The sequence below is a fragment of the Apaloderma vittatum genome, unplaced genomic scaffold (assembly GCF_000703405.1).
Source record: "Apaloderma vittatum isolate BGI_N311 unplaced genomic scaffold, ASM70340v1 scaffold11374, whole genome shotgun sequence".
In the NCBI taxonomy this organism is placed as follows: Eukaryota; Metazoa; Chordata; class Aves; order Trogoniformes; family Trogonidae; genus Apaloderma; species Apaloderma vittatum.
Genome location: NW_009714371.1, coordinates 41531 through 56456, shown reverse-complemented (window position 1 = coordinate 56456; position 14926 = coordinate 41531). Strand labels below are relative to the sequence as shown.

The 14926-nt window shown below is 40.6% G+C and overlaps 1 protein-coding gene across 1 annotated transcript in view; it reads left to right on the top strand.

Moving 5' to 3' along the window:
- The window catches only part of PUS10 (pseudouridylate synthase 10), a 28707-nt gene extending 17144 nt beyond the window's left edge, over positions 1-11563 (top strand). Inside the window, exons 9-18 of the mRNA XM_009868744.1 lie at positions 1353-1417; positions 2479-2564; positions 4860-4985; positions 6655-6711; positions 7652-7728; positions 7821-7876; positions 8002-8119; positions 9262-9404; positions 10023-10122; positions 11525-11563. Coding sequence (XP_009867046.1) covers positions 1353-1417; positions 2479-2564; positions 4860-4985; positions 6655-6711; positions 7652-7728; positions 7821-7876; positions 8002-8119; positions 9262-9404; positions 10023-10122; positions 11525-11563 — 867 coding nt within the window. The remainder of the gene's footprint in view (positions 1-1352; positions 1418-2478; positions 2565-4859; positions 4986-6654; positions 6712-7651; positions 7729-7820; positions 7877-8001; positions 8120-9261; positions 9405-10022; positions 10123-11524) is intronic.
- The last annotated feature ends 3363 nt before the right edge of the window (positions 11564-14926 follow it).

Here is a 14926-nt window from a genome sequence, read left to right as displayed (position 1 = left end):
GCTTGCGGCTAGCTTCAAGGGCTGTATTAATCAGAGAAATAGTATTAAAAACGGTTTCTGCATGAAAATTTCTGTGGCATCTGCTATAGATAGTTCTTTAAACCTGCTGCTAGTTTAAGGGCTTTCTAGTTCACCTGTTCCATGAGGAAGGGCAGCGTTATTATCTCTAATTTTTGCTGAGAAGGAGAAAGACCAGCTTTCCTGAATGCATCCAGGAACTGTGTGTTTGAGCAAAGTCCCAAAGAGCAACTCAGCATTTTTCAGTTTTTTTTCCAGTCTAGTTTGCAAAAACAGTATCATTAAATTGGAGATTCAGCAGGTGGCCATCAAGATAGTCGGGGGGCTGGAGCACATCCCTAGGGGGAGAGGCTGAGGAACCTGAACTTCTTCATCTTGGAGAAGAGAAGGCTTTCGGGAGGACCCAACTGAATCTCCCTCTAGTAGCAGCAGAGAGATTATTAATAGCAAGGAGCCAGGCCGTTCATCACGGTACGTGGTGGAAGGATGAGAGACAGTGGAAGTAAGTTGAAGTGAGAGGTTTGGAGCATGGAGGATGGTAGTCGTGGCTCCTGCCGCTGTTGTACTATTACTACTACTTTTACTATCAGCTCACCCTTGTGAGTTGATGCAGCTTGAAGCAAACTGAAGCTGCTTGCCTTCCACAGTCTGGGAACTGCCAAGCCCGGCCATTCAGAACCCTTACTGGTGGGTATGAATCACAGAATCACCATAGAGTGGCCTAGGCTGGAAGGGACCTTAGAGATCATTTTAATCCAGCCTCCCTGTCACCAGGGATGCCACCTCGGCAACACATGGGGACCGAACGGGAATCAATCCTTAAACTTGGTATTAACTGAAGGGCGGCCTTAGCAATTAATTATTCTAGGGAGTAGGTTTATTTGGATGTGTGACAGTAACTTTCGACCTGCTGAAAGTTAGTGGCGCTTGTTATCTTTTTCTGTGTAAAAACAGAACAAGGAAGCATACTGCTGTTTGTATATGTCTTCCAGAAACAAAGGGGCAAATCCTAGTTCTACGACTAACTATTATGTTCCAGTCTGTCAGCTACATTAGTTGTATTGCTTTCATGTTGTGAATAAAGTTACTAAATAGATTTTTGGCACAATTACCTGTTGCTCTTTGTTGCCCTATTAAAGTTGGGTTTAAGATCCCAGTGAGTTATTGCTGATATAGGGTTCCCTTTAGGTATAAGAAAACACAAAACACGAGTGAAAAAAGCTACATTGTGAGAAGTGTACTGTGTGTTATGTTTTAGGGTTTTTTTTCTTCCTTAGGCATATCCTTTCGTAGCTTCTCTTAGTTCTTGACTCATTATTTTTTTCACTGTGCAGTCTGTTTTCACTAGAATGGCAGTTATAAAAGCCCTAGAGAAGATAAAAGAAGAGGATTTTCTCAAGTAAGTGTATACTGAAACTAGTTCTTAGTATTGTGCTTTTGTATAGAGTTAGGATGGAGAAGAAAATATTAGGTGGGTAAGTAGTGATGTCTATAAAAGAACGTTTAACTGTTTAAATTCCGCTAGTTTATTTTTTCAAATGTGCTGTATTTTCTACTCTTGTGGTAATAGGATGTCATTCCAGATCTTTTAATGAAGGAGTAAGCTTAAAAGGCTTGAGTTAGGCCACAGAGGATGGAAAACTGGGTATGACATAAATTACGGTCTTTTTCCCGTTATTAGAAGTGCGTCATTGGTTGATTATCTCAGGAGCTGCACAGAGGAGGCGCTGCAGGCCAGAGAGCTTCAGGTTTGCTCTGAGCTTTCGGCAGTACGATCTCTGGGCTGGTATGGGATTTAGAACAAACGGATGGAAGTGGAAACAGTTTGTTGTAGTATTGCTAATCACATAGATTCAAAAATATTTATGTATATCCCCAAAACCACAGAAGAGATTTAGAAATCATGGAACTTCCTTCTGTGTTTTGAACCTTAGAGTTTGTAAGGCAAACTTCTCTTTACAAGAGAGACTTTTTCCCATATTTCCAAAATGTTAGGAGTTGAGTTTTAAGAAAACACCACATGCTGTAATATGGTAACAGTCACAAGCAGTGGGAATACATGAGTAGACACTTTCTCTGTAATTCACTGTGATTATTGCACCAAGTCTTCGCAGCTCTCTTCCTCGATTCCCAACAAAGTTTTAGTAATAGATTCTGAAGGTGGTTTTCATGCAGTATTTAGTTTCATTATAGCTATAGTTACATCTTATTAGCACAGCTTGGAGCGTTATGCTTGGATAATGGTCCATGACGGATTGATGAAAATATTTGCAATGCAGAGTTCTTGATTTGCTTGGTGTTGGCCCGTTTCTCGGTGTTCCAGCTTTTAACATGAATACTGAGTTTACACTGTAGCTATGTTTTGTGTAACTGAAGTTATCATCTTTCGTGCCACTGTTGCTATGGTGATGCTTCATCATGTTCTGGTATTACTAATATATTTGATCTTTTTTTATATAGGCATTTTCCATGTCCCCCAAGCTCACCCAAGAACCTCTGTGTTGCTGTGGAAATCCAGTGCAATAATGGTGCAGTTTTTGTGGCTGGTAAAGCAATCCATTTCTTTACTGCTGTGTTGTCTTTGGTGAAACTTCATAATACTACCACGAGACCCAGAAGATTCGTGCTAGTTGTTGATTCCTGTAGTTAAGTATGAGGAACAAAGCAACAAATCTAGCTCTATCCAGGAGCAGATTTGTTTGAAAGGGGAAGAAACTACACTTGCCTTTGCTGAAGACGTGATTTTGTCAAAAGCTTAGAAATTACAGGTCGAGATGCTAAAATCGAAACTATTTGCCTGCTCTTGCACAGTGAATAGAAAGTTGGAGGTAGTGTGTGGTGGAATATGGCTGAAGAGGAACAGGAGCTGCAGGGCCCAGGTGGGGTTCCCATGGTGGGAACTGCAGGAGGGCAACATGTCACTTGGGCTTAGCTCTTTCCAATTCCACCTCCAAACCAAGACAGCATCTGAAATAATTGGCCGAGAGAGGTAATACAACAGCATTTGGTGTCCCTGGGTTGAGATGATTCAATGTTTTGATCACCTGTCAGAGTAGCTACCCTTCCCCTAGTCCTGTGTTAACCAACCACTTATTTAACTGTGTGCAAACAGCATTTAAATAAAAACACATACAATTTAATTCCAACATAGTACGTTTAAAAGGATGGTGCAAATCCCAAATAAAGGAAAATGTAAAACGAAAGGAAAAAATGCAAAAGCGAATGTTCTCATGGCAGGCTAGTTGATGTTCTATACACACCTGTTTCTTGATTACTGATTAGACAGGTGTACGGTTTCATGAATCCAAGGTATCCAGTGCCTTTTAGCCTTTTCCAAACACACTATTTTGTTTTAGGTTGCTTTGTTGGATATTTTTTCCCGAACTCATCTGTACAGAAGGCAAAACAGAGGATTAGCTTTCTGCATGTGATTTAGTACTGGATTTGTGTTTTATTGTTTACAGTTTTTTCCAACCCAAAAAACTCAGGCAGGGCATTTTGAAGAATTCAGAATATAATTTTTTAAGTACAGTTCAGTTATTGTGCTGTAATTAAATGAGACAGGATCTTAATTTGTAAGCATGGTTTCAGAGTTGGTATTGCCCTCCTGACCTTATCTTTTGTGTTCAGTGATTACTTCCCCCCAACTATTTCCTAAGGGTTCAGGAGAAGCTGTCAAACTGAGAAATACCTTTTGGGTTTTTTACCCCCCTCTCATTCAGATCAAAACTTAAAATTATTACTATGGGGAGCTGAGAAAAAAAAAAATTTCCTTTTTCTGTTTTATGGAGAGAGAATTTAGGAGTGTGAAGCTGTCTGCTGGATAATTAGTCATAGTACTTTCATTATTTGCCCCAGTGAAACGCTATTAGTCAGGTTCCCCATTTGTTTGTGTGGGTTTTTCTGCGGATGAAAATGCAAGAAGGAAACGTTGTTAGAAATAGGAAAATATGATAATGAAAACGAAAAAAATTGAGATGACAGAGCTACAATATAATATGCACAGCTCCTCTGAACTCTTTTTTTTATTTGCTATGTGCAAGGTTTCAGACTAAAACTTGTTTGTGCAGGGGTTTACTCATTGTGCTTTATGAATGATTTCCTTGGTTTGTGCTTATTTTCACTTATAAAACCTGTCAATAAGAAAGCTCATCTTTGTCATCCGACTCAGAGTTGTTCTTTGGTTATAGCAGCCCTCGTGTCATGGGGGATGGCACGCTGGGTGACATAACACAAGGCGATGACTGGAATCAGTCAGAGGATGGCAATCTCTTTACTTGGCAGCTGTTCAAAGTTCTTGAAATTCGCACTAGGTTTATTATCGAGACATTTTGCTCACGTGGTTTTCCTTGCCAAAGTGATTTTAATTTGGGCTTCTTTTGTTAAACATCCAGACAATGGCAGAACTTGGTTTGAAACCTGAACTGCTTGAGACAGGAGGGCGTGGGAACTTCTTTACTTGGGCTGTGTCCACGTTAGTGGACAGGCACACGGATAGCACTTCTTGGGTATGGGAGGCTGCTTCAAGACCATGCTGATTACACAAAAAAAGTTTTCCATTCAGAATTGACTCAGACCAGGCACTCAGACCTCTGGCTTTTATTCCCAGTTGTGTCAGGCTATTTGTAGTTTTGTTTCTGTGGTTGTCCCTGAAGGTACGAAGCTGGCCGTCTTGGATTTTGAAACTCTTGTAGGTGCAGCAACATGCATTTCATCCTCTTGCCATAAAACAAGTCTAAGCGTGTAAATTTATTTTTATAAGGCTCCGATGAAAGTTAAATGTGTTGCACTGTGCAATACTGGAGCTTTTGTCCATTGCGTAATACAGTTGTTTTTTACAGGAAGATACAACAAATATTCAAGGAATTTACCTCAGACTCCCTGGATTATTGATGGGGAGCGGAAGCTGGAATCTTCAGTGGAAGAACTGATTTCAGAGCATCTAATGGCAGAGTTCAAAGCAGACAGTAAGTATCTAGGAGATCTTTTACCATACACATTTTTCATCATGCAAGAAAACTGTTTCTTTATCCCTCTCTTACCCTTCCAAGCTTGTAAACATTTTTTAGCTACTATCTGTGAGTAATCAGATGACTGCTTTGTTTTATGCAGTGTCTTTTATCCTACTAAAATATCTCCTCAGTGGATCTGGTGATGCAAATATTATGGTTTTATGTGGTAATATTTTTACCTAGCCATACTTCTGAACAGTTGATAATTCATAAAATGACTTGTAACGAGAAGGGCTTTGCCATCAGTGTTCCGTATCTGCCTAGCCTTCTACCCCTTCCTGTGTCTTACCTTGGTTAATTTATTTTCTTCAGTGCTTGGAGTTCCACAAGCTAAATGCTTATCCAGGGATTACCCAGATGAAGTAATCACTACCCATCGTTGGTCATCTGCTAGACATGGAATTAGAAACACAGAAGGCCCAAGGAAAAATTGCATTAAATATTAGTTTGGAAGAAACAGCTACTTTCCCCTCCTCTCCTCCCTCTTCCCAGTGGGTTTGTTAGTCTGAACACAAGGAAAATCCTCAGACCGAGTCTTTAGGCCAGGTACTATCTAACACCTGATTTCAGCTTGCAGCATTACCACCGCTGGCTACCAGAAGTGCATGTGCAGTAACGTTGAAGAGATATAAGTTAATAGAAAGTTAATAGTAGGTCAAGAGAGGTGATCTTTGCCTTTTACTCAGCACTGGAGAGACACATCTAGGGTACTGGGTCCGTTTCTGAGCTCTCTGGTACAAAAAAGGCATGGACATACCGAAGCGAGTCCAGCAAAGGGCTGTGAAGGTGATCAGGGCGCTGGGGCATTCCCCGCTAAGAGAATTCTGGTAGTGTGACCAAAATAGACATTCATGACCATAAAAGAATTTTCTCACCGTTACATAGTTGCCATAATATGACCAGAGAAATGACAGATAATAAAACCTAATCTCTCTGTGCTCTCTATGTTTCCTATGGAGGAAAAATTATCAAAACAATTGGCTTTTCAGAGACCCTTGGGAAAAGAGCTGCAAAGCTCCTTCTAGTGCAGCGTTTGGTCCCCCATTCCTCCTTCAGGCAAAGCTGGAAGGTGGAAGGGTATGACTGAAGGAAACTAAATATTCACCAGTACGTTTTCATAGCTTGAAACATGAAAAAAACTAAATACACAGAGGTTTGTTTTTTGGTTTTGACTTGAATTTTCCTTCTCTTCTGCCCAGATATGTGTGACTAGCAGAAGTTTCTTTGATATCTTTGGAAACCATTGAGTGTATTTAGGATAAAACGTTGTGTTTTGGAGGAACACAGCTCAGTTTGATTTTATTCCTAAACTTGAATTACCTAGATAAGAACTGAATGAAATTAATTAAAAAGTGGAATTCCTTTAGGTACTGCTTTTTTCTGAGACATTGTCAGGGTTGTAGCACTCTCGTTCAGGCCAGTGCTCTTCAAGAAACGGGTGAATCTGATGCAATAAATAATAACTATCCCATATTTGTTCAAATACACTGCAGGCTTCAAAGGTAGCTCTTCCAAGTAGATTTGCAAACAAGTTTAGAAAGAAAATATGTCACCTTTTAAAAGCTGTAGAGAGTATGAACAATGTCAAATTAAGTCTCACCTGCCTTGTTCAAATCTGTTACAGGCTTTAATTTTTCTTCCTCTGGAAGAGAAGATGTGGACGTAAGAACGCTAGGCAATGGTAAGGCTTGGATCTTCCCTTGTGAAACAGGAACAAGCAAAACAGTTCCCTGCAGCTGCCCAAACCGCCCTTGCCAAAGTGCTAAGTGCATATGTGTGTGACTAGTGGTGCTTTGAAATTTTATCTCGGAAGCATTTTAGTGGTATTTATGTATTTATTCCCAAAGGCCAAACAGTTTCAACAAACCAACTGACAGGGGAGCCCTTTTTCAGTGTCCTTGGCTGCACAGATGCATGGAAGTGCACAGCTTGTTAGGAGTATTTAATTTTCTTTACTTCCTATTTTTAAGCCATTTATGCCAGACTAATTCCGAACCTGTCTTCCTGTTGGGTCCTTCCGCTTTGCCTCGCTGCCACTGGGGAGTGAGGAAGCCTTATTTCGCTTGTCGAACTTGGGCCCTTTACAAAGGTCAGTTGCTTTCCAGTGTGCCGAAGCTACTACATCTAAAGGAGGAGGGGAAAGAAAAAGTAAAAGTGAACAATGATGTGTTTCAGTTGCTGTCTGATTTGTAGCGTAGTTCTTGGCATCGCTTATACTGGGGATCATCCCTGGCCCTGAGCACAGAAAGTGCAGCTATTGCAACAGATGTTTAGCTGAGGGAGAGGGATTTAACATCGCCTTGCACCTGGGCATTGCTGTAGGTGACAGAAAATAAGCTAATTAACTTTTTTTCTTATTTTATTTTTTAATTAGCACAGACTTGTACAAGACGTCTTCTGGGAAGTCGTAATTTGCACTTATTGCTGATACTGGGGTTTAGTAGCCAAAAAAAGTCCCCTGTTTCTTTCCTTCCATCTGATGCTACATCCCTAAACCCGCAAGCCCTATCCCTGTTTGCATAACATCAGACAGTCTTCACACCTTCCAACCTTACTGCATAAATTCAAACATTAATTTCGAACAACATGTTTTTATGTTTTATGACTGTGCACGTTGCCAGGAAGGCCCTTTGCAATTGAGCTTGTGAATCCTCGTAGAATACATTTTACTGCTGAGAAAATGAAGGGACTTCAGCAGGTAAATCATTCGCACGTCACGGAACTCATAAAGCATGTGTTTCTTCTGTAACTGAGCAGTCTTGCTAACTGATTCTTTTTTAAATATCACAGACAATTAACAACGCTTCAGACAAAATACAGGTTCGAGATTTACAGCTTGTCACCAGGTCAGTATTTATCATCGCTGGCAAGGGATTTCAAAGTGATGCTTTGGGAGTTTTGCAAGCATTCTTGCTCACAGCGTTATATAATTACACTTATGTTATGTGAGTAATTAATTTCTTTTGTTTAGAGAGGCAATTGGCCATATGAAGGAAGGTGAAGAGGAGAAGACAAAGACCTATAGTGCCTTAATATGGACAGACAAAGCAATACAGAGAGAAGATATTGCATTTCTAGATGACATCAAGGTATCTGTAGCTCATTTTTCTCGTGTATATAGTACCTGTCCTGGTGCCCTAGGGGAGAGTTTATACACACTGCGCCCACGGACATGCCTCTTGCCCTGTGGTGGTTTTTCATCAGGGTTTCTCTTGCTATAGAGACTTGCGTACCTCACTTCACCTTCTCACCCTTCCTCACCTCACCCCAGCAGTATAGCAGCGGGGCTGTTAAGCCAAGGCAACACGATATTGTATAACGTTGGCTTTCCAGTAGGCTGAGTAATAAAATGTAGTGAACAGGAGAGGAGGGAATCTGGCACCCGCACCCCTTTCTTTACCTTAGATAGCGTTAGTCTAAGTTTTGCGGAGAAGGTCTTTTGTTCTGCAAGCTCTAAAGCCATTCTTCCACAGCTGCAGCAATGAGGAACTTGAAATGCCCATGGGAAATAACGCAAAGAGGCCTTCCAAAGCGCACGATGTAGCGAGCACACTGCATTAACGAGAACTTTCTCCGATTCTTGGTCAGGGAGCTACTGCTGATGGAGAAGCGTGTTCAGTTTCTGTTGGGTTACACTATTTCCTCAGGGCCTTGGCCACGAAGCCATTCTCAAAGCGAGGGCTTGAGCCGTTACAGTTCAGGGATACAGCTGTTTTTTCTGTAGCATGCCCACTTGCTTCCTGAAAAGTTACCTTTCAAACTGCTGTATCTCATTTGGGAACGGGTTGGGGAATGAACTTTTTAAAAAAAGACTGTTACGAGATCTAATCTCATTTCGGGGTTTTTTCATCGCTTTTATTACTAGGGGCTTGGCTGTAGTTTAGACAAGGCATTCTGTGGGTGGGATTTTTTATTTTCTTTTGATTGCCCTGAGGCTCTCAGTGAGTTTCTAATCCTGGAGTCATTCCAGCAGAGGACTATGGAGATTTCAAGGTTATTCCTCTGTATTTGTGATTCCATTAGTCTGTGTTCATATGAGGCCTTCTCATTTAGCCTTTGAGAAGGCTGTCCCTTTTTCCTGTGCTAAACATGGAAAAAATTAGCCTCGTCTCAAGAAGCTATGATACAACAGAAAAAAGATGTGGTTGGTTAACAATACGTATGACTCTTACAATCTGTGCAGTATGTTGCATATTTCCTTCCTCATTTATTTTGTTACCTCTTATAACAGGAATTAAAACTCGACCAGAAGACACCTCTCCGGGTTCTTCACAGAAGACCTCTGGCTGTAAGGTGTCGGATCATTCACACCATGAAATCCGAGTACATCGATGAGCATCATTTTCGCCTGCATCTGAAGACTCAAGCAGGAACGTATCCTTCGTTGCCGTTACACCATGCATTTACAAAGTAGCTTGCTGATTAGAGTAATTTGGGTCACGGGAAGTTTCCTGCTTTTACCACTGGGGTGTTGCCCTGCTCTTCAGCAGTCACGTGTTGCTGCATAACGTTTGCTTTTATGTCAGAATTTTGCATTCAGGCTTTCATTCAAAACTGAATGAAAACTCTGTGCATGTAGTTTTGTGATGACCACTCTGATGGGTACTGGTTATGGATATGCTTAATCTTCTAATTTAACGGAAAACTGTTCACTTTAGAAAATAAGCTTTTCCGCAATATTTAATGCTCTGCAACGCAGACTGTAGATTGCTGCTACTTAGGAGTTAACGTTTTTGCCATCAAGTCACCGCTTGCTTTGAAATAAAACAGAAGATACCGGTCAATAGTGCAGTTTTTGGCATTAGAGACAAAAGCTGAGGATTAGAGAGTCTTTTACAGATGAGCATGGGCTTAACACGACATTCACTGCAAATTGGCTTAGGAGTAGAAAAAGACTGGCTTTGCTTGAGTGTTTCTCACCATACACGTTTTTTTCCCCCTCTTTTGATTTCTTTGTGGTAAAATACACCTTTCCTTAGCCAGTATTTCTAGCTACATCAAAGAATTTGTGCACGGAGACTTTGGAAGAACAAAGCCCAATATTGGCTCCCTACTGAACAGAACCGCCGACATTCTGGAATTGGATGTAGAAGTAAGTTGTTTGCTATTTATCTTACCTGGAAATTAGTAACTAACTCTACCTGAATCAACATTCCTTCCACAGTTCATAGATAAAATGATGTTAATGCAAAAATAGTGGTTTGACGTGATCGGCTTCCTCTGTTGAATTCACATTGGGGAGGGATGGGAGGACAGAGCATGAATTGATGACATTATTAGCACCCACTGGAAGAGAGCTTTGCAATGTTACATGTACCATGACCCTTCTTTTCAAAATGGGGTTGGATAAAAATAGGGGAGATGTTACTTCCTCCTTCAATGCTGATTCAAACACAGCAAGAAATTGTTCTCTTGTTGGAGGCAGATGAAAAAAAACAAAATTTGTTTTGCTTAAAAGAACATATGTAGAGATACCTATGTAATATTTAACCTAGCGGTTTGCCAAGGTTTGTTTAAAACATGGGCTTTCATTTTGAGTAGCCAATGATCAGCCTACTTGTTCTCATGCATTTATGGAAAACTGCCCATGTCACATTCTGTAGAAGAGCCTTGCAGGTTTTTTGCATGTCTTTTGTTGGATCATACAGAAAAAGAACTTGCTGAGGGCACTTGAGTTCCTTCTGAAAACAGGAACCCCTGACCTGGGGCTTGGTCTGATAAGCATCGCTCTCGTACAGATAGATGTCACCACAGTTCTTGGACCTAACCGTGAAAGATGTCTAGGGACTTGAAAATAATTAGTCATCTTGCTAATAATGTCATCTAGCTCAGCCCGAGAGCCTAATCCTTTGATGAAGTTGTAGATGAGGCAAGGAGTAGGTATGATTAATGTAGGCAGTCTTGAAGGCCAGGTGTCGAATGTGCTGCCTGGCGATCCCTGCGGTGTGACTGCGAGCGGCGATACCAGGGGAGTGTCGGGTGCGCTGCTTTCAGAAGAGGGCGAGCAACAAGTCCATGCCCAAAGGGCGCTGGAGACGTGGCCTCTGGGAGACCAGGGAAGAAGCATATAATCCAAGTGGTAGTAATTAGGACATTTGCTTCTAATAAAGTGTCAGGCATGTTTTGCCCCCTTTGCCCAACAGTCAGGATGACTGTTAATGATGTAGCCTAAATAATTCTTGCACATAGTGCTTGACAGCTTCTTTTAGTCTAGTTTTTCTTGCTCGGGAGGCAGGTTTCAGAACAGGCAATGGTTTTCTATTCCCGACCTGCCTGCATTGCCCAACACCTGAATATTTCCATGGCACCAATCATCAGGTTATTTGTTTTCACATTATAACAGCCCAGCTGTAGGATGGGTCCATGATAGAGATGGTTCACATTCCTAATTAACAGCTCTGGACTTCCTTTAAATGCAGCCCAACATTAAACGATAGATGTCAAATATCAAGTCTGTTGATTTTGCCTTGTTTTTTTCTCCCCTCCTCTTCTAGTCTGTTGATGTTGACTGGCCTCCAACCCTGGATAATTAACTTTTCAAGTCCAGACGAGGAAGAAGCAGCAACTCTGTCAGCAGCAGTTACTGAAGCTGTGCGGTGTTACAAGCCTGGCTGCAAAGTATTTCTGTTGAACATTTGGATCATGTTGATCTGTCCAAGGACGCTGTTAGTTTGAATCAACTTTAAACACTGGGGAACAGGTAGTGTTCAGTCAGTCTCTAGCCTTATTTTAATTTCTTCTGTGCATAAAAAGATTCTGGTAAGCTAGCATCTTGATAAGAAGTCTTTTTAAAAACAAAAAATATAGATAAATGGAGTAACACATGCAAGTAGACCAGATACATATTCTGTGTTAGTTTAAAACGTTTTAATTAAATAACCCTCCCTCAAGTAATTTTTTTTAAAACTCTTTTTATATTGGATGCTGCAGCTTTCTTGTCTGGATGCAGGTAGCTCTGAGTTACCTGAAACCCAGTCCTAACTTTTTTTCTGAATACTGTTCATGCAGGAAATCCCCACATTCAGGGAAGCTCTGAAACTGGGAGGATGTATCTGGAATGAGGAGGCGCTCCGCACCCTCCCGAGTGCTTTTTGGCCAGTGTCAGTTTTAGAGCTGGGCAAATTGGTCTCCTTGGCAATTTTCTAAAGAAAAACCAGTTTTCCAAGGAAACCTTTGCACTTAAGGTTTTCTCATTTAAAACATCAGCGATACTTCCTAGAAACAACAGCTGAGGTACGCGAGCCCTCAAGAGCTCTCCAGCCTGGTTACAGCCCTCTTCAGGCACAGGATTTCCCCAGCTGAGTCACCATATATAAGAAGATTGGGAACTCCTGGCAGTGGTGCATGATGGAAATTTGAAGAAAAACAGGAATACTGAGAACCTGGAAAAGTGCAGGCAAATCCAAAATGTACCAAAGAATGTTGGAAATGAGACACCAAGACAGAGATAAAAAGCTTTGGTTTGTAGCAGAATACATTTTTCTAGTACCTAGCCTTGGATGGATGCCTGGAAGAGTTGAACCTTGCCTAGAAACAAGGAAGACCTGAGGGTTTTTTTTGCTTATTTTAAATGTTTCATACAAAGCATCACCTACACCTTTAGGAAAAGCCATTTTTATGCTTATTTTTTTTTTTTAAGAAAAAGCCATTTTATGCCTCTATCATGTTAATTCATTAGGAAGGTGCTTCTGCTTACCTGAAGTACAGAAGAAACTACCAACAAGAAATTAAGGTTTGGAATTTAAAGGCCCTTCATTAATTAACATTGCAGGAATAATGAGGGTAATCTTTGCTGAGATAAACCACTGTTTTAGGATGAGGAGAATAACTGAGCTGTCTTACCTTCAATTCAGTGGTGCCGGGGCCTCATAATAGAACAGCTGCATAATAACTTTAGCTGAAGGCTCAAAAAGGCATTAATAAATACATTTTTAAGGAGGTCCTAAAAACTGATCTTGAAAAATTAGTGTAAGTATTATATACTCTGCCTGGAACAGGCTGTCAAAACTTCTCTCTCATCATTTGTTTTCCTAGTCCACTGTAATATCAATACAGCAGTAGGTTAGAAGCTCCTGTTCTAATACAAGAATAATAGGAACATGATTAAGACAAAAATATATTTAGTTTTTAATCTTAAAACTGTTATGAGCAACAGATTCCAGGAGTAGTTGTCTCAGATAATCATCTGTACCCAGAAAGGAAGTATCATGAACAATGGAAAACTTAAACTGAATTCAAAAAACAAACAAAAAGAGAAATTCAGTCTCATATCTCCGTGATTTCTGGAAACTCAAAGTGAGGTAAAATATGATTTATAAATTCCATAAACTTCAGGGGAAAAATGTAAACAAGGCCTGCACGATGGACAGGACAGACACAAGAAGAGCTGCTCCAAGGAGGAAACGGAGTGAACGAGGCAGCAGCAGAAAAGGCTTCTGCTGCACCTGGGGACCCTGGAGGCGCTCCCGTCCACAGCTTCGCGCACATTGCTCTACGTTATCACGGGGACGGTGGAAATCAGGTCAAGAATCACGAGTGCAGATAAACAAGACTGTAAAGGTTGTATGAGATGGGCTGAGTCTGATCTCTTCTCCATGCAATGCAAGGTGGAGAGGGCCACCAAAACTTCCTATGCTGTGTATTTTATGGTAAATTTGGAAGTAGCCAAATAAGGGGAGGGAAAAAAGCTGATGATGCAAATCTCTCCACAGCTCTTTATTGTTCAGTGATCATGTGAAAATATGAAAGTGAGATGTAATCTATCATTTGAACTTTAAGGTCTGCAGCTTCTAATACAAGGTAAACACTTTGGAACTATCATAATCTGCAATGAATATTGCAGAATTAATATCATGTTGTACTTGGCCTTCATCTTATTTTTAAAAGTAAAATACCTACTCGTGAGTACTTGGATAGGACGTTTTGTGAGAATAAGATTTCATCTTGATCATTAGGCATGTGTGAAAGAGGGAGATGTTTTCTACACATTGTGTGAAAAATACTGAAAAATGAGGTCTGGTGTTCCTTAGCACCATCCTTCTTTGCACTGGGAGGGCTCAAAATAAAGCTGTTATATTTCTTCAACCAATTGGTCACCTATGTTGTGCCCTTTAATTTTTATTTATTTATTTTTTTTTTTTGCATCAGCTTAGCTGGCCCTGGAGAAAGCTGTACCAGTAGCCCAGCTCTAGCTCAGCACGAAAACATCTGATTCCTCTCTGCCCCTCTGACAATTGCTTTGCCACAAAAATTGCTGAGTGCAGGCAAATCTGCACACATTGCTTTAGGTTTTGTAGCGGCCAACAGGAACTGCGAGCAAAAAATACTCTTAAAAAAAACTAAAACCCAACCCAACAAGGCAGGATAAGCACCATAACCTACCTTGTCTCATTTCTCTGGCTTTCCTGCAGTGAGGGATGTCATGAATCTGAGAAGGCCGCAGAAGCTGAGTACTTAGTATAACCAGTTCTTTAATTACCAAACCAACTCGTTTACAAAGGAAAACAGAACTTTGAAAATATTTAATTATACAGTAAAAACAAATTGTACTATAAAGAGCTTTCTATTAAGTAAAATGTTTACATTTAATATACTTAAAATTGAGAACTTAAAAAAAATGAATAAACACATTTCAAGCTTTCTTTGTATTTCTTTGTTCTTTCTATTACTGAAGGAGCTATGCAGAAGTGAGGAAGAACTGCAAGTCACTGCGTTGCGTACCCAGTGTTGGGTGCAGTAGTTTTCCAAACTTCACGTATTATACATTGTGGAAGGAGCACATTCTGTCAAACCTGTGCAATTGGTGTAGCGCAGTACAGCAGCAGCAGCACCGCGGTGCTTTGAATGCAACGAATTACTGCAGTTAAGGAGTCCTTGCTCTCCTATAAACCACTGGG